The sequence below is a fragment of the Thermobia domestica genome, chromosome 9, assembly GCF_964235325.1.
Source record: "Thermobia domestica chromosome 9, izTheDome1.hap1.1, whole genome shotgun sequence".
NCBI lineage: Eukaryota > Metazoa > Arthropoda > Insecta > Zygentoma > Lepismatidae > Thermobia > Thermobia domestica.
In genome coordinates this window covers 131,429,594-131,448,883 of record NC_137462.1, presented here as the reverse complement: position 1 = coordinate 131,448,883, position 19,290 = coordinate 131,429,594, and the positions used below count along the sequence as shown (strand labels likewise).

The 19,290-nt window shown below is 35.0% G+C and overlaps 1 protein-coding gene across 1 annotated transcript; it reads right to left on the bottom strand.

Annotated features, from left to right (window-relative positions):
• Nucleotides 1-534: 534 nt before the first annotated feature.
• LOC145695031 (uncharacterized) lies at nt 535-18,879 on the bottom strand. The gene is made up of 3 exons (XM_081771859.1): nt 18,725-18,879; nt 7,599-8,277; nt 535-729 (listed from the first exon to the last, which is right to left on the bottom strand). Exons 1-2 carry the CDS (start codon nt 18,734-18,736, stop codon nt 7,627-7,629), a joined length of 663 nt encoding a protein of 220 aa, XP_081627985.1. The 5' UTR covers nt 18,737-18,879; the 3' UTR covers nt 535-729; nt 7,599-7,626.
• Between the last annotated feature and the right edge of the window lie 411 nt (nt 18,880-19,290).

Below are 19,290 nucleotides of genomic sequence, written 5' to 3'. Positions count from 1 at the left end.
AGGAAAATTCAAACTAAACATCGAGATATTTTTCTATTTCAAATGAGTTTAGCGATATTGGCCAAAGGAAAGAGATAGGAAGTATTCAATAGATGCTGAACACTCACTAAAAAAATCTTCAGTTTATGATTGAGTCACGGAGCACCCATGTAGTTGGAACTTATGGCCCCATCTGTGGCTCATCCAGGTAATAAAAAGTATGTTAACGGTGCTGTTTCAAGTAACTTTTAATAAATTAAACCCCCTTCAACAAGTCCTAACAATAGACTATGGAACATTATCACAAAACTGACCATATATCGCTGAATATATCACTAGAACTAGAATAAAACTACCCGAATTTAAAGAGTAATTATTTAACTGTCTTATTGGATTTGGTAAAAGTGGATTAGACCAGTGTTTTACTTAAATCTAAATTGCTTGTTGTTTCAGAGCAAATTTGTATGATTCTCAAACTGAGAACATTTGCCACTTTTTCTCCGCTACGCTCATTTATCGAATACAAATGGTTTTAATCAATTAAATAAAATTACATTATTATTTTATTAAGACAAATGTTTATTAAAACTTGTTGTCATGTACAAAAATTATTAAAACTATTTAAAGCATTAAAAATGAGTAACAAAAATATTCTCTTCCTCCAAGTCTTGTGTGATGGAAAGACTTCGTCTTTGAACGCTCAGATGCTTTTAAAATATCTTTTTTGCTTCTTAAAAGATGGAATAATTTCTAAATAAAGAAGAGAAACAGCGAAAATTAGTAACTATTATAAACAAGATATTATTCAGTAACATACAGTAGTTTAGCTGTAGTTAATGAATATCAAACTCGAATTTTGAATTCGTTAAACACTACCAAATCGTACAGTAATAATATTGTAGTAACGTGTATTAATGTATAGTATATATTTAAAATAGACCCTATCTTATTTGTTCTTTAAACATCTGTTTAATGTGTGTTGTAGTTCGTAAAATGAGAAAAATACACAGCAATTGGGGTCAGTGGCAAATTTGGATATCTTGCGGCCCTAGCCAATTTATGACCAGAGAGCTTTCGCCAGCCACCATTTAGCCGATTGAACATGTTCACTCACCTATCAATAGTAGGAACGTTGGATTAGTACCGGTAGTTCAGTAGATGGCGTCAAGCAGATTTTTATGACCAGTATTGAGTGTGAACTATGAAATCGTATTGGCAAAATTTAGATCCGTTATTTTAGAGTTATAGTGAAATGTACCAAACGAAGCAAAACGTAATACATTACAATAATAACTTAGAAAAAAATAATGGTTCCTTCTTCTATTGCGGCTCTAGAAAAATCTTTGAGTTTTACGTCCCACGAATATGCCGGTTAGGCTAAAGGAGACGGTGATGATGAGTAATGAATGAAAATGGTGCAATGAGGAAAGTGGGAGGAAACGGGAGAACCCCGAGAAAACCCACGCACACGGTGTTTGTCCACCACAAAGATCTCTTGGCGGGGGCTGGGATCGAATCCGGGACCCCAAGCACCAGAGGTGAACGCTCTACCACTGAGCCAACGCGGCCCCTGCGGCCCTAGAGAGTTTGCCTTGTATGTCAAGTAGGAAATCCGACTCTGATAGAAGTTGCTATCTGTTGTGTGATAATATCAATGAAAACACTGATATCCATTTTTTAATTTCAAAGATAATCATTTAGTTAAAATTGTACTTCGAATAACATGTATACGATCTAAACCTAAACATGGCGACTTGAGTGATCGTCACCTGTTTATATAGAGGCCTATAAAATGTATTAAATCTGCATTGCAACGTGTTTAAGAGATTTGCGTATCTTGATTTCTTGACCGACTTCTTACCGTTTCTTAGTTTTTTCGGCTTAAATACTTTGATAGATTATTTGGAGCGTAACTAACTTTTCCGGAACCTAAATAAGCGTTTTTAATTCGACGTACTTAGCGAAGAGAACCAAAATAAGGCACATTTCAGTATATCTGTTCTGTTCATGGAACTGAGAACCACCATTCGGTATGCTTCGAGAAGAAAACGGAAACACAACCCATATTGGACGTATTGGTTCTGTTTGGACAATACCGAAATGGATTTTTGAGACATCGGTTTGGTTCACGAAACCGCTAACCAAAGTAAAATTGAATTACCTTTCTAAACGTTCGTATTTCATCATCGTTTGCGGACACCGTGTGCTTAATACCGTTACAATCTGCAGTTGCAGTATTGAGCAACAATATCTCGAGGAAACCACCTACAGTACACGAAATATTTCGATTTTGTTACAACATCGTTTTCTGTAAAATATTGGTTCTCGAAAAATCTATTTCGATTCTGGAACCAGAACTAATTTTCTTAGAAAATCAATTTTGATACCAAGTTCGAAAACCGTTTTTATCAGGACTATTCTTTCGGTTCCGCGTCTAGGATCTTTCTATCGGAAAAATGGATTCCGGTTCCGAAAACGAAACTGAGTGGAATGCATTTACTCTTATCGAGTCCGTTGTCACTACCAGTATTGTTCCTAGCTACTCTAAATGTTTAAGTTATTTTTACTCGATTTCTCCCCCCCTCTCCAAATTCAATACTGCACTTTTCCCCACGACTTCCTTAGGGTATAATTATTTTTAGTTTTGTTAATGTTGGCTGGCAGCCAACGCAAGTGGAAGGTTACAATACTTTGTGGTCATGAGCATAGGCATAAGCTTTAATTTCTTGAGGGGGGAGAACAAACGGAAGGTCAGACTAATTTTCGAGGGTAGCTTTTTGGGGGGGAGGGGGGAATAATTCTTGTCGAGAAGGATAATTTTATTTTACTTGACCTACAATACATTACAATTTCTCGGGGTAAGGGGAGCAGTCGGGGTGGGGTTGCCTATCTCTTGTCTCCTCTTCTCTGTCACTATCACTCGGTGCATCATGTTAGGATGTCATAATACCCCGAAGTTGATCTCAAGAACTCCTTTTCGTGAAACAGAGATACCTTATATTTCCCTCATGACTTTACGTTATAGATTCACTTCATGTGCCACGATATTCTAAACTGGATCATAACCATAAATTTAGAGATGCGCATAAGACAAGATTTGAGCCTATCTCCTCTCAAAAATGTGCTTTAAAAGTGATGTTACGGTTCTAAAATGTATATTTCTCTATTGGAAGAGCTGTGTCTCGATTTGAAATTTGTCAGGAAAATTGAAGACTCGCTGTAAAGTACCAAACACAATAGTTACTGTAACAGTAGAGATAAAAGATAGTAAATTGTGCCCAAGCGTTAAAAAAAAACTATTGCTTAGAAACAACCTAACATATAACCAAGTATGAAAATGTAACTAAGGCATAAACGTATTTAAAAAATAAAATAAGTGAAACAATTTCAAGGTGGCTCCTACATTGTTTTCTACAGCGAGTCCTCAATTCTGTCTCGTCTCGCTAGAAGTAGGAGATACAATTTTTCTAGTTTCAATATTTTATCTCCATAATAGCAAAAACTGTTAAAATACAGCGCGAAATTAGTTTTTTAATATATGGAATTAGAGTTCAAAGAATATTTACTATCTCAGCCTTTATTCCTGTATTGAAACCGGAAATTGCAACTCTATTGCTTTGGTTTTCAATATTAGATCCACACACATTGTTTGAAAGATTATTGAAATTTCGTATGATTAAACGAAAGTAACTTCTTAATCTCGCTATGTTGAGGTCACCTAATAAATTTAAGCATATTTTTCGATACATTATTATTAGCCTCACAATATACAATTCTTCACTGCAAAAAATAAATCACTATTTGAACCTTTTTAGAAACAATTTTTGGTCATTGTTTAACATGCGTAAATTTTCTTAAAGTATTCTATTAGCAAAAGATAGTGTAGAAAACCTCCTAAAAGTGGTTAATTTAGGAACTTCCCTAAGAGTGCAGTCACAGAAACGATTTTGAACAGTTTGAGAACACTTCACACGTTATCATTATTTGCACTTCAGGATACTCGTATACTCATTGAACGCATAAAAAATTCAGGTACATTGGACACTTTTAGGGCATTTCCTATTCACCATTACTATTATGCATTCCAGACATTTTTGGTGCACAGATAGAACACCGCAGAATATTTTTGAACATGGTAGACAATGGCCATAAATCGTTTCTTAAAAAGTGTCCAAACACTGATTTATTTTTTGCAGTGTTCCTTGTATTGGCCAATAAGCAGAGAAATTCGGGTACGCGTAAATAGTTTAGAAAAGAGAGAGGCAGGAAAACATAACTTCATAAGTTAAACGGTATGGACTTCCTACACATTCTATAAGGTCTACATTAAGAATAATGGGAAATATTCACGGAGTTTTTCTTGGATTCAATGGGATGTATATTACAAAAACAATAAATATTAGGTTCCGTTAAAGGTCGTTTTTCCGGGACATAAGAGGAGGTCCCAATGTTCTGGCACTGATGTTCTCTAGACTTCCAAGGGCATGCATGTGGTATGAGGCTTTTTTATTAATTTTTGAGATAAATTTTATAAAAATTAATGTCATTTTATGGGTTCTTTTTCTGTATACCAGCAAGTGATCTTTACCTAAGAGCACTTTCTATAATTTCCAACCTAATGTTATATCTTATTCCTTCGGAAAAATTGGTCTGAAGTAACCACTGTTAATATTGTATATTGAACGTTATTTTCACATTTGAAGAGAAACTGGAACAGAATCTTAGAAACGGTGCAATAGCCACCGACATCTTAATAAATGGTAAGACGCTATTAGTAATGTTTCGAAAATGAAATGCAGTAACTCTTTTTTTATTTAATTCTACCACAAAGGATGTCGCAAAAGAGTGTCTTATAAATATTTATAAACTAAGTTATAATTTTCAGTCCTAATACTTGTTTTAGTTCGTTTATACTTAGTATTATTAAAAGTAAAAAAGAAAATTTAGGAAGATGTTTCCTATTTTAAAGTATAAATTAATATGACAAGAAAGTCTTTGGTTTTCTCTGAAATTTGCCTACCTCAGTTTCTGAAAGATACCGAATTGGTTAAGCTAATATGTCTTGAATATCTGGTCGTGTTTGGTTTATATTATCATTTTAAATGTACATGTGTATTACCAACATTTATACGGTATAGTTTATGAAGTAATTACGCACACTATTCATTTCCCCGCAAATTTAGAAGTTCAGTTACTTCTCAATAAAATACACTATCGGATTCATGAAAGCATGTGCACCAAAGGCAAACGCCAGCCACCAGACCAGCGAACAGAGGACTTCCCAAAATAGTTGGGCGTGCTATATGCTACTGTTAAACCAAATAGCCGGTACTACTAGAATGTTAGTATAAGGAAAGTTTTCATCATTACAGAATTATACATTCTTTCCTACAATGCATTTGAAATGAATAGAGTAATTTATGTACTGTTTTTGTTACTTTTTTGATACACTTCATTACACAGATGTTTTGTGTTATTCTTCTGGGAAAGAGTGTCTGAAATAATCACTATTAACATTGTAGGCCCATATTGAGCATTATTTTCACTGCTTATAAAGCCTCTTTTAAAAAACATTCAAAGATAATCTTAGACATGATGGCCAATTACATCATAGTATACCCAAACGGTTTCATTTATTAATCATTAACATAATTAATGTTGTATAAGAAGACATCCAAATCAGCAAAAGCACGATCATTTTAAGTATAGGTTAGTGGAAAATTCCTGAAAGTTTCTCGTATAAATCCACAAACCTGTTCAATATGAGTAAGGTTACTATGTGCTGGTATATTCAATTTTTCTTTTCATTTAAAGATAGAATTGGGGATTTTCAACTATTGGTGTGTTAATAGCACCTACATCTCATTATCAAGTCATATAAAAATCATATAAAAATAAACAGTATTAGTTCAAACTGACTATATTAACGAAAAATGAAAAATATTTTGCATAAAATACGTAATATAGTTTCCTCTCTGGTGCGCCTTTGCTCTCTTTTACATAAATTAGTGCATTAAAATGTATATATTGCCATAATATTTTATTATTATTCTAGTATCTAGAGGTCTACGATAACTAGAACATGTTTCTCAGGTGGAAAATACACACAGGATGAATATAATTTCGGGATAGGTAAAAGTGTTTTTTTTTTTCTTTTAAATATTTATGGTAAATACCGCAAACCAGTTTCTAGAAAAATCGAAAACCTATATTCATTAGTAAGTGTTGCTTCTCAGGCAACATTCGTCTTATTTCTTAATCTCTCAAAATTAGCTAATTTGTACTATAGTAGTAACTGAAATGAACAGAAAGTTACACAGAGATCTAATTTAATCTAACTAATCTAACCTAACCAAACTTAATCTGAGATTTAAATTCTTAAAATCTTTGATTTTCGTTTCAATGACCTCCACAAAAAGTGTAAAACAAAGAAACTCTTCTTAATTATAATGTTGCCTTCAACAAATGAATATCACAAACAGAATTGATATTTCTAAAATGTATGGTAGAATTGCTAAAGAATTACAGGAATGCAAGTAAATACAAAAATTATAACATTGTTTAAAAAAAACTTTTTGGAGTTTCTAAACCGCCTAGGTAGTAACGGGTCTCTTTCGTTAAGTATAAGTTAGACATTACACTATTTCTGTAATAAACACAAGAAAAACTGGACTTCCATTTGATAAAATTGGAATAGAAATTAATTTAAATCCAAGAAATAAATATCCTATTTGTCTGAATGACTCCGAATCCAAGGTAACTCCCTATTTATTAACAAAGGATTACAAAAGAACTCAACAATACATAGTGAGCATAGTTTCAGAAATTACTATAATCTATATTAAAAGTCAAGCCAAACATTGACCTCATTTAGTCTTTTTCATGTTTTTCTAATTTTCAGTGTCACGGTCGATACTATTACGACCTTGATTTTCTTCGCATGGAAGATCACCCTTAGTCGCGAATGCTAGGCAACCCTACTCTTTTGCGACACGAAATGACAGGAAAGAAAAAAGTTCTTGATACACAAATATACAGTATTAATAATAGTATTACTTACATACTAGAGAAACGTTATATAATTCTATGAGATTGTGATGAGGTGTTTTGAAAAGAGAAAATTAATGGTGCAAACCAAAACATGAACTTAATTATAATTAACAGTTGTGACAAAATTGACTTCAGTCAACTTAGGTCTAAAGCTTAACGTCTTTTGTCAGTGCCGTGGGTGTACGGACGAGGACCTATCGTTTAACGAGGGATTCCAACCATATGAGCTCTCGCTGTGAATCGTGTGCGAAATTTTCTTGTCAGTTTCTTTGAAAGACATTTAGTTATGAGACAAGAACCTTCTGAAAATAATTACATATATCCAAAAGATATGCTCATATCTTTTTCTTAGTCCATTCTCTTCGAATAAGACAACAAGCAGGATAAGATCCAAGTGACATGAGACACATGAGTTTTGTGTACATAGATTCATTTAGAGACCCTTTTCTCTTTACCTCCTTCATTTTGTTTTATTGCAATTATGGGTAACTTAACAATGTTAACTATTTGATATTGATATGGAAATTAAATCATAAACTGCTTATAAATATTTTATATTTTACACCTACCATTATAAATATCCTTCATTTATTTGTGTTATCCGTGGTAACCGCCGAGTCCGTATCCTCCGAAACCGTACCCTCCATGGAAACTAGTATGGACTGGTACTGCTACTGGTTTTGGAACAGCTACAGGCTGTGGAACAGGAACTGCTACTGGCTTTGGAACAGGTACAGCTACAGGCTTTGGAATAGGCACACCAACTGGTTTTGGGTAAGGAACAGCTACTGGATGAGGAACTGGGTATGGTACTGGCTTCTCAACTGGGTATGGCACAGGTTTTTCTACTGGAACAGCAACAGGTTGTGGGACGTGTACTGGGTATGGTTTATCTACAGGTACAGCTACTGGATGTGGGACGGGAACTGGAACATTTTTAATTACAGGAACGGCAACTGGATGTGGAACTGGAACTGGAACAGATTTTGTGATTGTCACTGTTTTCACTGGAAGTGCATGTGCATATCCACCAAGAGCGATTCCATTACCAATTCCTCCATAACCACCGCCATATCCAATGCCGCCGACAGCTCCATAACCTCCATAACCTCCATAACCTCCATAGCCTCCATATCCCCCATAGCCTCCGTAGCCGAGACCAAAGAGACCTCGTTTCTCCTGTTTGCTATCCTTCTCTTTTGGCTGATCCTCTGCCGAAACGGCCAGAAACAGCAATGAGAAGCAAACCTACAACACAATACAAAAGAAATTCAATACTGATTCCACTTCACAGGTAATTCTGTAAATTCAAGCTACACTTTAAATACACGTAGTCCGTTTATTTAGTGATCAAAGCAAACGAGAGGTAAAATAAATACACTCAGTTTAATGTGTCTCATTTTTTCTGCAAAATATTCTAGATTTAGTGTATACAGAAGTATCTTCAACAGACGTTTTCAACCTTTCCCCTCTCGCGTATCACCAATGTATATTAATTAATAATAGAATCATAAATCGTACATACTACCAACAATAACTTACGAGTACCACAGGTTGAGAATCCATGCTCTATAAGACTTATGGCATACTATAACTTTATTTCACTTTATCTTGAACTGATCTGAGGCTATGTGCTTTGCCCAGTTGAAAATCTGGATAGTCTCAAATTTTTGTGGGCGTTATTTTATGAAACAGCTGTATATATATTCAATAATCGATTGTATAAATTAAAAGAAGTACTTAATATTTTACAGGCCTATCAGAATTTTATAAGTGGATTGTTCAGTTTTTAATTTTTATTTTAAACTAGCTGAATATACCCATTCTTCGCATGGGGGCAGTATTTGGAAGTTAACGCCTGTGAGAGTATCACCATTCATTTCAGCGACCGCGAAAACTATGGATTTGACACGAATATAAGTCATTTTGGATTACTTTTACATGTCTCGGTATCCACCCACCCCTCCGGTGACACCCGCCCTGCAGCCAAATAGGGTGAATTTGGAAATTAATACAATCGGAGTTTCACCATTGATTTCAGCCACTGCGAAAACTATGAATTCGACACTAATATCGGTCAGTTTCTACTACTTTTACATGTCCTTGTAGACGCCCCCCCTGAAATCCCCTTGGTTCAAATTTTAACAAAAGTGCTTCGCCTTGGTCTGGAGCCTGGATTAAGATATCCGTGACCAAAATTTGGTAACTCTTGGTCAACTTGTCTGGTCCCCAGACCGGTCCCGGTAAACGCCTGCCCCTTGGTTCGAAATTAAAAAAAAAAACTTGGACCTGGACCAAGGTAGTCGGTCCACTCGTCTGATTTTCAGATCGCACAAAAACAGACAAACACACAAACTCTTTATTTTATTTATATTAGAAGATTAGATAACAAAATTTCAATTTAAACGCTATGAAAGAAAAGGGTGAAATCTAGAATTCTCCATCCTTCCTTTCTCTGTACTGATAATTGTGTAATGTTCATACATTCACATAACATACAACAGCAGACATAGTATCATATTACAAACCTTCTTGCACATATTATTACGGCATATATCAATATGATAATTTTCAAATTTTCTACCGAACAGTCATGAATCAAATCCTCTCTTGCAAGCATAATTAAGAAGACGAAAAGTAGCTAATAGAATAGAGTTTTAAGATAAATAGCACTACATTTACAGTCATTATTTTGCTGCTCCGAAAAAGCTTTATCTGCACATGCATTGTAATGGTTCTTGTATTAATACAGAGTAGCAAGCAAAATATAGGTTATTACGAAAGAAAAAAAATGTATTTTAAAGAAAACTCTAATTTTACATTCATTATCGTTATTCATGTACCCTATATTTAAAATTTTCGCACGAGAGGGCGTAATAAATATTAAGGTGTAAATACAAAGAGCATTCTTCTGAAGGTAGGGCATGATTTGTATCTAAAAAGAATAATATATCAGTATCAATTTCTTGTAACAGGCACCTCGACATTCTGATTTGATTTTTTTTTTTTTTTTTTTACTTCTGTAGCTACTCTAAACAAAAGAAAACTATAAAAAATCATATGTGCATATAGTATTTATGTACGTGTTACAAAAGAATATAGTTAGCAATGCGGATGTTAGTAATTTCATTACAGTGTAAATTATCTGCATTGAAGGAAAGTGGTCAACTTCATAGTAGAAACCACACTGCCCCGCCTCTTTACGCGCCCACTGACGCTATTATGTAAGAGATACTTAGCATAATTAGTTGTGTCTTGGCATCTCAGGACTTGCTTAATGCTTTCGTTAATTACGGTCGATACACGAAAAGAATAACGGTATACATGAATATGCTATTCGCTTGTACATCGTATATTCCCACCAAACGAGTTTTTTTCTTCATTTACGCTTATGTAGCCAAATAATTAGGCCAATTATCTTCCGCGCACGTTGCTCTAGATTCGATTACTGTTAGGTACTGCAACTTTGATATTGACCCAGTGCAGTGAAGGAATTGAATAATCACTTGAGTTAGTAACGAATTTAGAGCTGAAAGCCATGGTTAACAGCAAAGCGTTGACTATCTTCTCCAGCTATTCAAATGTCTAGAGCTAAAAGCTCTTCCAAGACAGTAAACACCTTGAATTAGTTTTGTTTTGCTTTCTTTGTTTTAGTGGTTGCTTTTGAACACCGAAGTTACGTGATACGTGAGCCAACATTTTAAACTGAATGCTAAAAACACACACTTTCACCAGCAGTCCGGTCCACTACTCCCGTATTCAAAGTAAGAACCCTAACTTGTTATTTAGCCATATGAAGGAGATCTGTCCATCATCAAGATTGTCAATAACTGAAGCAACCCCGATAAACGTCAGAGGATACGGGATTTTGGGTGGCCCCTAAAAACGATGTATCTTTTAATTCTACTTTATTATTTTCAATTGTGATCCCTTATAGTGTGAAATTCCCATCCAAATCCTTACAGTGTGCGATCATATGCAGTTCAACTTTGCAGTGACGGTTATAAAATGACAAACAAATAAAATAAAATAGGTTGTTTAGATGGAATTTAAAGTTTCACAATGTCTGCGTAGCAAGAATGGATATCAGTTCGTAAATGAATGTTTACTGTTGAAACAGATTGAAATACAGCAACATAATGGTAGGGAATCAATTGCAATTAAAGTAAAGATTCCCTGGTTAGAACTATTAATGTTTACTTTCGTAACTGTGTTCGTAAGCTGTATGATGGATTTTCTTCTATGCTCATTGTTTTGTAAACTCTTTCATCACTAGCGGAGTTAGATTTTCTTCCACTTTCTCCCCTCCCCCCTCCGCACTCTCCAACTTAAAACTCTCATCTCTTATACGTGGAACTTTTATATCAAACACCCCATTTATATGACAAAATGTACAAAAAAATAATTTTCTCGGCAAATACGTTATAATGCTTGAAACTTCTTATGGTGCACCTAGTAGTATGTACATCATACTTTTAACAAAATTATTTTCTTAGTTTTGAAAGTGGCGGCTTACACGTTCATAAGTGAATACCATTTCAATGCATATTGTTTACAAAATTATTACAAATGTTAAGATAAGATTGCATAAAATCGTTGAAATTGAGAGAAAACATGCTGTAATATAAATGATAGAATGTAGTCATATCTAAAATTTAAATGAGAACATCATGTCTTTTCATCCAATAATTATTGATAGCTACGTTTTAGCACCACATTATATCTATATCTACATTTATATACATAACGTGTTTCAAAACAATACGGACAACGTTTGGGAGATGATTCCTGACACCAAGAATAGTATAGACGAACCTGGATGCAGAAATCTGTCATTTCGGAGTTACATGCTGCCAAAAAGATGAAAAAATGAACTTTAAATGTCCATAGCTCCAATACTATGGAACATATCCTAGTCAAGACTTCACTTAGGAACTAATATGTGCGCTTTCAAAAATACATTTTTGAGAATCCTGCGGTACTCATGCAAAAAGTTTTATAGAAGTAGTTGGTGAGTACTTCAAATTACATGCCAGCAGCGAAGCTTTCTCTATAAAAATTGTTGCGTGAGTAGCACAGGATTTTGAAACATGTATTTTTGGATAGCGCACATATTAGTCTCTAAGTGAAGCCTTGACCGGACTAGGGTAGGTCCCATAGTATTGGAGCTATGGACCTTTAAAGTTCATTTTTCCATCTTCTCGGCAGCATGTAACTCCGAAATGACTTATTTCCGCACCCAGGTTGGTCTATACATTTTTTGTCCTATCTTGGTGTCAGGAATCACCTCCTGAACGTTGTCGGTATTGTTTTGAAACACCCTGTATATGTAAGGCTTTCCATTTAGAAGTTTGTACAGTTCCGAATCTTTTCCGGAGTCTATTTCCGAATAAACTGTTATTCTTGCAAGGAAAATTAGCCCTGTATATTGTCATTTTCAAAGGAAACTGCAAATGTGCTTAATTCAATCATTAGACAAGCGGGAACATTCCATCTAACAGACCTTCAGCTACAATATATGTCATGTGGTGTCATTTAAACCATAACGCATTCCTTTTTGAAAATATTAGTTAAAAATTAAGTTAACAATTATTTTCTGTTCATTTTAAGATTTTAAGATGGGAAATAACGTAGAAACTGAAACCTTTCCACCAAGAAATAATTGCTTTCTGTGAAATATTCTAAGATACTTCTTATTATATTTTTGATACCCCCAAAAATAGTAAACATACCAGTACAATTTGCTCCCACTAATTCTAACCACTTTAAGCCCTTGAATAAAATGAACTGACGACCTTAAATCATTTAAACGACAATGCACCCGAAAGTACTACATTCTAAATAAATTAATAGTTTTCCAAAGAGGAGAACAAGACAATTTGTCACAAGATAACTACTTAAATTAGAGTGTGGTCTTGCCCAGGAAGGCATAAATTTGTATACTTCAATTTTACAGTTCGAAAGATTTCTTTGAATAAGAAAACTAACGAGTGTATGTTGTTTTCATTAACATCAGTTGCTTTGAGAATTAAAGGATATAAAACTTATGTGGGACTTCCTTTACACTAGAACAGCGGATAGGTCATTTTTGACACAATTCGTTTTTTTACTTATTTTGTGTAGCTCACATTTGATAAAGCCATGATGAGATTGTATAAGATTTTCCACTTTAATAGAAATACAGAATTAAGTTATTTGTTTTAAAACAAAATATTTGTTTTCTCTGTTGCTGTTGAAGATAAGTCATAATTATACCAGAACCGCGGCCAGGTCAGTTTTGACCCAAGACAGGTTAAAGTAATGCAAGTTAAAAGCAACTTCAATTTCAATCGGGCAGTTGAGAGTTCCGGTTGCTATAATTTTCACGCCTTCTTTTACACATACGGGGCCACTGTTGCTCATTGGTAGAGGGTTCACTTCTGGTGTATAGGGTCCTTGGTTCGATCCCAGATCACACCAGGTGAATTTTGGGGTAGACAAACATTGTGTGCTTGGGTTTTCCGTTTCCTCTCACTTTGTAAATGTAAATGTGGGACCCTAAAATTTGTTTTTCTTAATTTAAAATTCAACGTATGAAGTTGCATTACGTCAAAAGTTTCAGTATCTTTCTGCAGATTTCTGGAATTCTTAGTTTCATAAAAGAAAAATAAAATCTCTTATAGTAATCAAACTACAACTACAATAGTGCATTTGATTGTTTTTACAACCATTTTATCTTTTAGTGAAGACCAATCACTAACCAAGCTCATTCACATAGGTTATTGGGTCTCAGTATTTGTAGTCAATTTTGAAAGCAGACGTCGATTTTAATGGTAACTTCACAATGTTTTAGGACATTTATTCTGAACAATTTTAGAGCTTGCTTGTCATCATATGGTTAGGATTCTCGATTTCAGTGCACAAGACTTAGGTTCGTTTCCCGGTGGGAAGGTAAGAATTCCACGCTAAGTTAAAGGTTCCCGCCTCATACCCAGTTATGCGTCCTCGGTGCTGCAAAGAAACACTAAACTCCAATCCGCCCAACCAAGCCAATTCTCTCTCTCTCTCTCTCTCTCTCTCTATATATATATATATATATATATATATATATATATATATATATATATATATATGTGTGTGTGTGTGTGTGTGTGTGTGTGTGTTATGTTCAATAAACATGCAAACAGAATATCTTGGTTACTTTCAAAATAATTTATCCAGTATAGGTTATTTTTTAATTTTTATTGAACGGACTAAAAAGAAAAACACACTATTAAATACACTAATTAAAGAAAAAAACATAAACTGTCACACTCAGACAACTATTTAATAGCTTGGTACATTTCGAGCTCATCCATAAGGTTCGTTTTCAATCTATCAACAGAAACAAATCATAATAAGTAATACATTACAGTACACTGAATATTACGTAGCTGTAATCTTATGTCTTTACTGGGTCTTAATTCAGAGCCTGGATAGCTGACTAGTGAGAGGAAAAGAAAGGTTTCCACAACCATTCCATTACCCGAGTGTTCATCCTGTGCTGTTATGTAAGCCCGCAACACCAAAACGTAAAACTGGTTGCGTATATGCGCGCCGTTCTTTGAAAACAGTAAAATAATGTGGATTGATTTTCACCCTCCTGGAAAATTCCCCGAGACGAAAAATGAGAAAAGAACTTTGTAAAGGATTAAATCTTTTTAAAAGATCTATTTTGTACTAAATTTGATGGATTATTTTGGCCGCTCCTTTCAATGCTAAATCTTGCCCACAAACACAAAAACAAGCACTATTTTATTATGCTATAACTTTTAATATGGTATTTATAGGTAGCAATAGTGGCAAGTAAAAATAAATGAAACTCCATGACTATCTAAGCGAAGTAGTTCAACTCAATTTGGAACACATAATAAGTACCAAATTATTAAATAACTAGCAGAAGTATCCACTCTTCGCACAGGAAGAATAATATTTATGTCAAATATTCGAAAGCAATATTCTATAACGATGAGCAATTAACTAGACATTGCCCCTGTGAAGTATGTTACCTATGGCACGGGAAAAACGTTTGGGTTGCCTACCTCCCAGTCACTAGGGTTCACTTTATTTGTAATTTTTGCATAAATTTGGCTTCTCCAGGCTCCCTCGAATCAAAAATTTAGAAAAATGGCTTCTTATGCAATTAAATGTGCTGAAGATATATATATAAACGTTGGTGGTAATAGATGATTATTTTCTATGAGTATATCTGATCACATACACATACGTTATTACTAGAATCCCACAACAGACGAGAAAAAGAGGTATTCATCCCCAACTCCCTATAAGTACGAGAGTTCTACCCTAAATGATATCGGGAAAACGAAACGGTCACAATCTATAACGTTATTGCCTCTAAGATCAAACAAAAATAGTAGAAGTTTATTTTAAGCCCTTAAACTTCCAACTTAAGGGTGAATTGCATCAATTTTATATACTAACTAACTATGAGAACCCGTCTTTGCTTGTTACTTCAGGACCTGGATAAAAAGGGTAAAGACCAGTCTTTTCCGACTTAATTCAGAACACCGATTTGAACTCATTACTCCATTCCCCCGTATTTATCCTCTGCTGTTATATAAGCCCGCCCAAACTTGAGGTAGTAAGGGTTGCAAACCTACGCGGCGTTATCAGGAAGTGCTAGGAACATGCGTCATTTTCGTATACATTTCAACCCCCGAGACGAAAATCGAAACAAAGGGCTTGGTACAGAATTAGATCTGATGCAGATGTATGTGCATACAAACTTTGATGATTCTAGATCAGTCCCTTCTATCTGAAGATCAGACAACAGGCGGACAGACAAACAGATACATACATTATTAGATTATATTAGTGCAGATATATATGTATAGTTTGAGGGCAAATATTAACGTTCGATTTTAAACAAACTAGATTGATTAGGAAAAGAACTAAAACGACACGATTAGCTCTAATACATTCCTTCCCCGTTCCTCATGTCTTTCTATGTATGAAGCTGTCAAGCCCTGGTTTTCTCTCGCAATTATGTGATCCGTTGGTCCATTTCTTAATCTTGACCCCGCTATCATTTTGATTATTCATCAAATTTTTATCGTTCCTAGATAAATTTGGGTTTTTTCAGCGAATTTTCCCCGTTATATTTTACCTTCGTTCTATATGCCTCAAGGGGACGTTGGTTTCTCCTTGGTAGAGAGTTCACTTCTGCTGTGTGAGATCTCTGGTTCAATCCCAGCTCGCGCTAAGTAGGCTTTATGATGTGAATGGGTTTTGTGGAGGTTCTCCCGTTTCGTTACACTTTATTCATTTCACCATTTCATTCATATGTAGAGTTCCTTCGCTACTAAGTGGTTAGCTGTTCGCGCCTTTAGCGCGGGAGACCCGCGGGTTCGATTTCCGGCGGGAACTTAAGTGGTTCGAATTCCACGTTAATCAGTAGGTCCACGTTTCATGTAACCTGAACAGGATGTTAAACTCAATATCAATTTAACTCAACGCATTCAATCATTTGTATCATTACCGTCTTATTTGGCCTAAACGGCATAATTGTGGGGAGTAAGAAGAAGTCTTTTCTTTTTCTTTTAGATTCCTCAAATAAAAATAGTAAAGAAAGGTTAATTTATCCTGATCACTTATTAAGCTAACATTTTTTTTTTAAAAAGTAGATTCGTTCCTGCGTTTCAATGCTAGGTAATTATGTACCAAACATTGTCAACCACTTAGGCAGAAAGATTATTTCTTTCTTTCTTTTTTAAAATTTATTTTATTTTCACAAGAGATGCATACCTATAAGATATGCAACTATTTTCTAATATACAAGTTTAAACTTTCAGAAGTTATAGGAAAATTTTATAAAACTTCCTTTTCAAAAAGTCAATCAAAAACTGCCAGTGTCTTGTGAAAACTCCTCATTGCTACATGACGTAGATTTTTGAAACTAAGAGATCTACATTGTCAGATAAATTTAATCTTTGATTGGTTTATTTAGATTTACGCTCTTTAGCAGCGGCGAAGCTAAAGTGAGATCTGAACCCTTTAGTTAGTAAATTTTTTTCACTGGGAATTGAATCCAGTACACATGCACCAAAATTCATTCTAGGTATTAGGCTATAGAGAACTGCACGGGCTCGGCCCGAGCAGATCCAAGAGCAGAACTCGAGCCTACAAAGCATATATCACTTCGGGCCTGGGTCGGGCTCGGGCCATAAATTTTTAAATATATAGCCATATTTCTCGTGACTTTTCGGCCTGACTTTGTAAATATACTGTACAACGCAATTTATTGGACCATTCATTCTGAATAACTTTTAAAACACAACTGCAAAATTAAACCTCTAATTACTGTAAACAAAAATACAATTTTGCATTAATTATTAAGTTTCAGTAATTTGTCCTTATTTCCGGCTCATTTGATTATCACACGACCTCGGGCAGGGCTCGGACGTAAATGCTAAAACATATTTCGGACTCGGATCGGGCCTCAAATTATAAATTCACGGGCCGGGCCGGGCCGAGGCTGGGCTAAAAATTCCGGCCCGTGCAAACCTCTATTAGGCTAACCGTAGATAAGGGAGACGACGATGATAAAAAGAAAGAAATAGTAGAATGAAGGAAGTGAGAAAACCTATTTACACTATAATATTTTTTACTATACAAGCTTTGCTTTCAGTAGATTTAAATATAACTTAGACTACTCGCTGAGCAAAACTGTATCTTTATTGTAAAAATTATTACAATAAATGTATAATAATTTTTACAATAAATGATTGTTTTGCTCAGCAATTAGTTTAAATCAGATCTAATTACATTGTATTCATCCACCACAAAACTCACTTGCTGCAGGCTACGATTGAACCACGAACCTCACGCATCAGAGCTGAGCGCCCTCCTAGACTAGGCAATTAAGAATTCTTATTGTAACAAATAAGACATTTGATCGTTTATACATTTCTTTAGAAATACAAACGAATGACTAAAAGGTAAATTTAAAAATATCCTGAACGCCTTAAGATCAAAAGTGGTTTTGTCAGTTAGCACTTGCACGTAACTATAGAAGATCACATAGCAAACTTTGCCATTTCAACAAATATTATATAAAGGGTAAAGTCATTAAACTGTCGAAGTTAATGTGTTTCTTTACGAGTTTAGGACAGTCAATGGGATTACGCGTAACTAACTGACTGCTTTGTGCACAGTGAATTGATCTTCAGGCCACTTACTTCTCGTCATTTTTCTCTGAGTACAACCCAGTATCTCTCTATTCAACTAATTCCCCAATTGTCTCAAAATATCGGATGATCTCCGAATTTCTTTAGGATTTTTTCTCCCGAGGATTAAATACGCGACCACACGCACCAAAAAGCATTCGATCAACCTCACTCGGCTAAGTTGCGTGTGATCTTTCTTTAGCGAGTCACTAATATTTGAGAAGGTATCACTTTCTGATCCATGTATTTTTTATTTCGCGAATTGCACGGGATAATACTTAATACATGTTTTCGAGAGGCTTGTTAGTAGACGAAATATATTTTTCACTTAAATAGTTCACTGTTCACATTATCACATATGTAACGATGTTGGTTTAGAAATCAACAGGTTCCTCGTTGGTTGCTCTATATATGTATGCATAATTGACGTTCAGAAACATACAAATATAATATATGGCTACATACAGTACGTATCTCTATGTCACACTCACCAAGGTCCTCATGGCTCTGGAGGTATCGGTCGGACTCACGGATTTGAAGGAAAGAAAAACAATAGAAGCAAAAGACGGGAAAGATATATAAAATGGAAGAATAAAATATCACTGATGCTTATAGGAGCGTTATCTGTCTATATATAGGAACACATGAGTCCTTCCCACCTTACTTTCGCCTCGTGTCGATTTGCTTAGAGGCTTTTTCCTCCCAGCTAGTAACCGAAGACAATCGCCCATCCCCTCCCACCTCGTTATTCCTTGCAGTTACCCAAAGTCTCAAGTCTCTCGCATTCCCCTTCTCCCCGTTTTTCCAGCAAAATCTTTTTCCCATCTTCTCACGGCTATTATTATTTACTACGTTTCCTTCCCTCCCTGTTTCTTTCTCCCTCTTTCTCTTTCTCCTTCGATCAGTCAGCCATCTTTGGTTCCGATATAGACAGAAAGAGAAAGTAACTTTTATTGTTGGGAATTTAAAAAAAAAAAGAAAGATAAAATGGGAGAAATATATTCTGATACAAATTTCATGAATAACAAAAATCGGATGTGATTGTGCCCTAGTCATG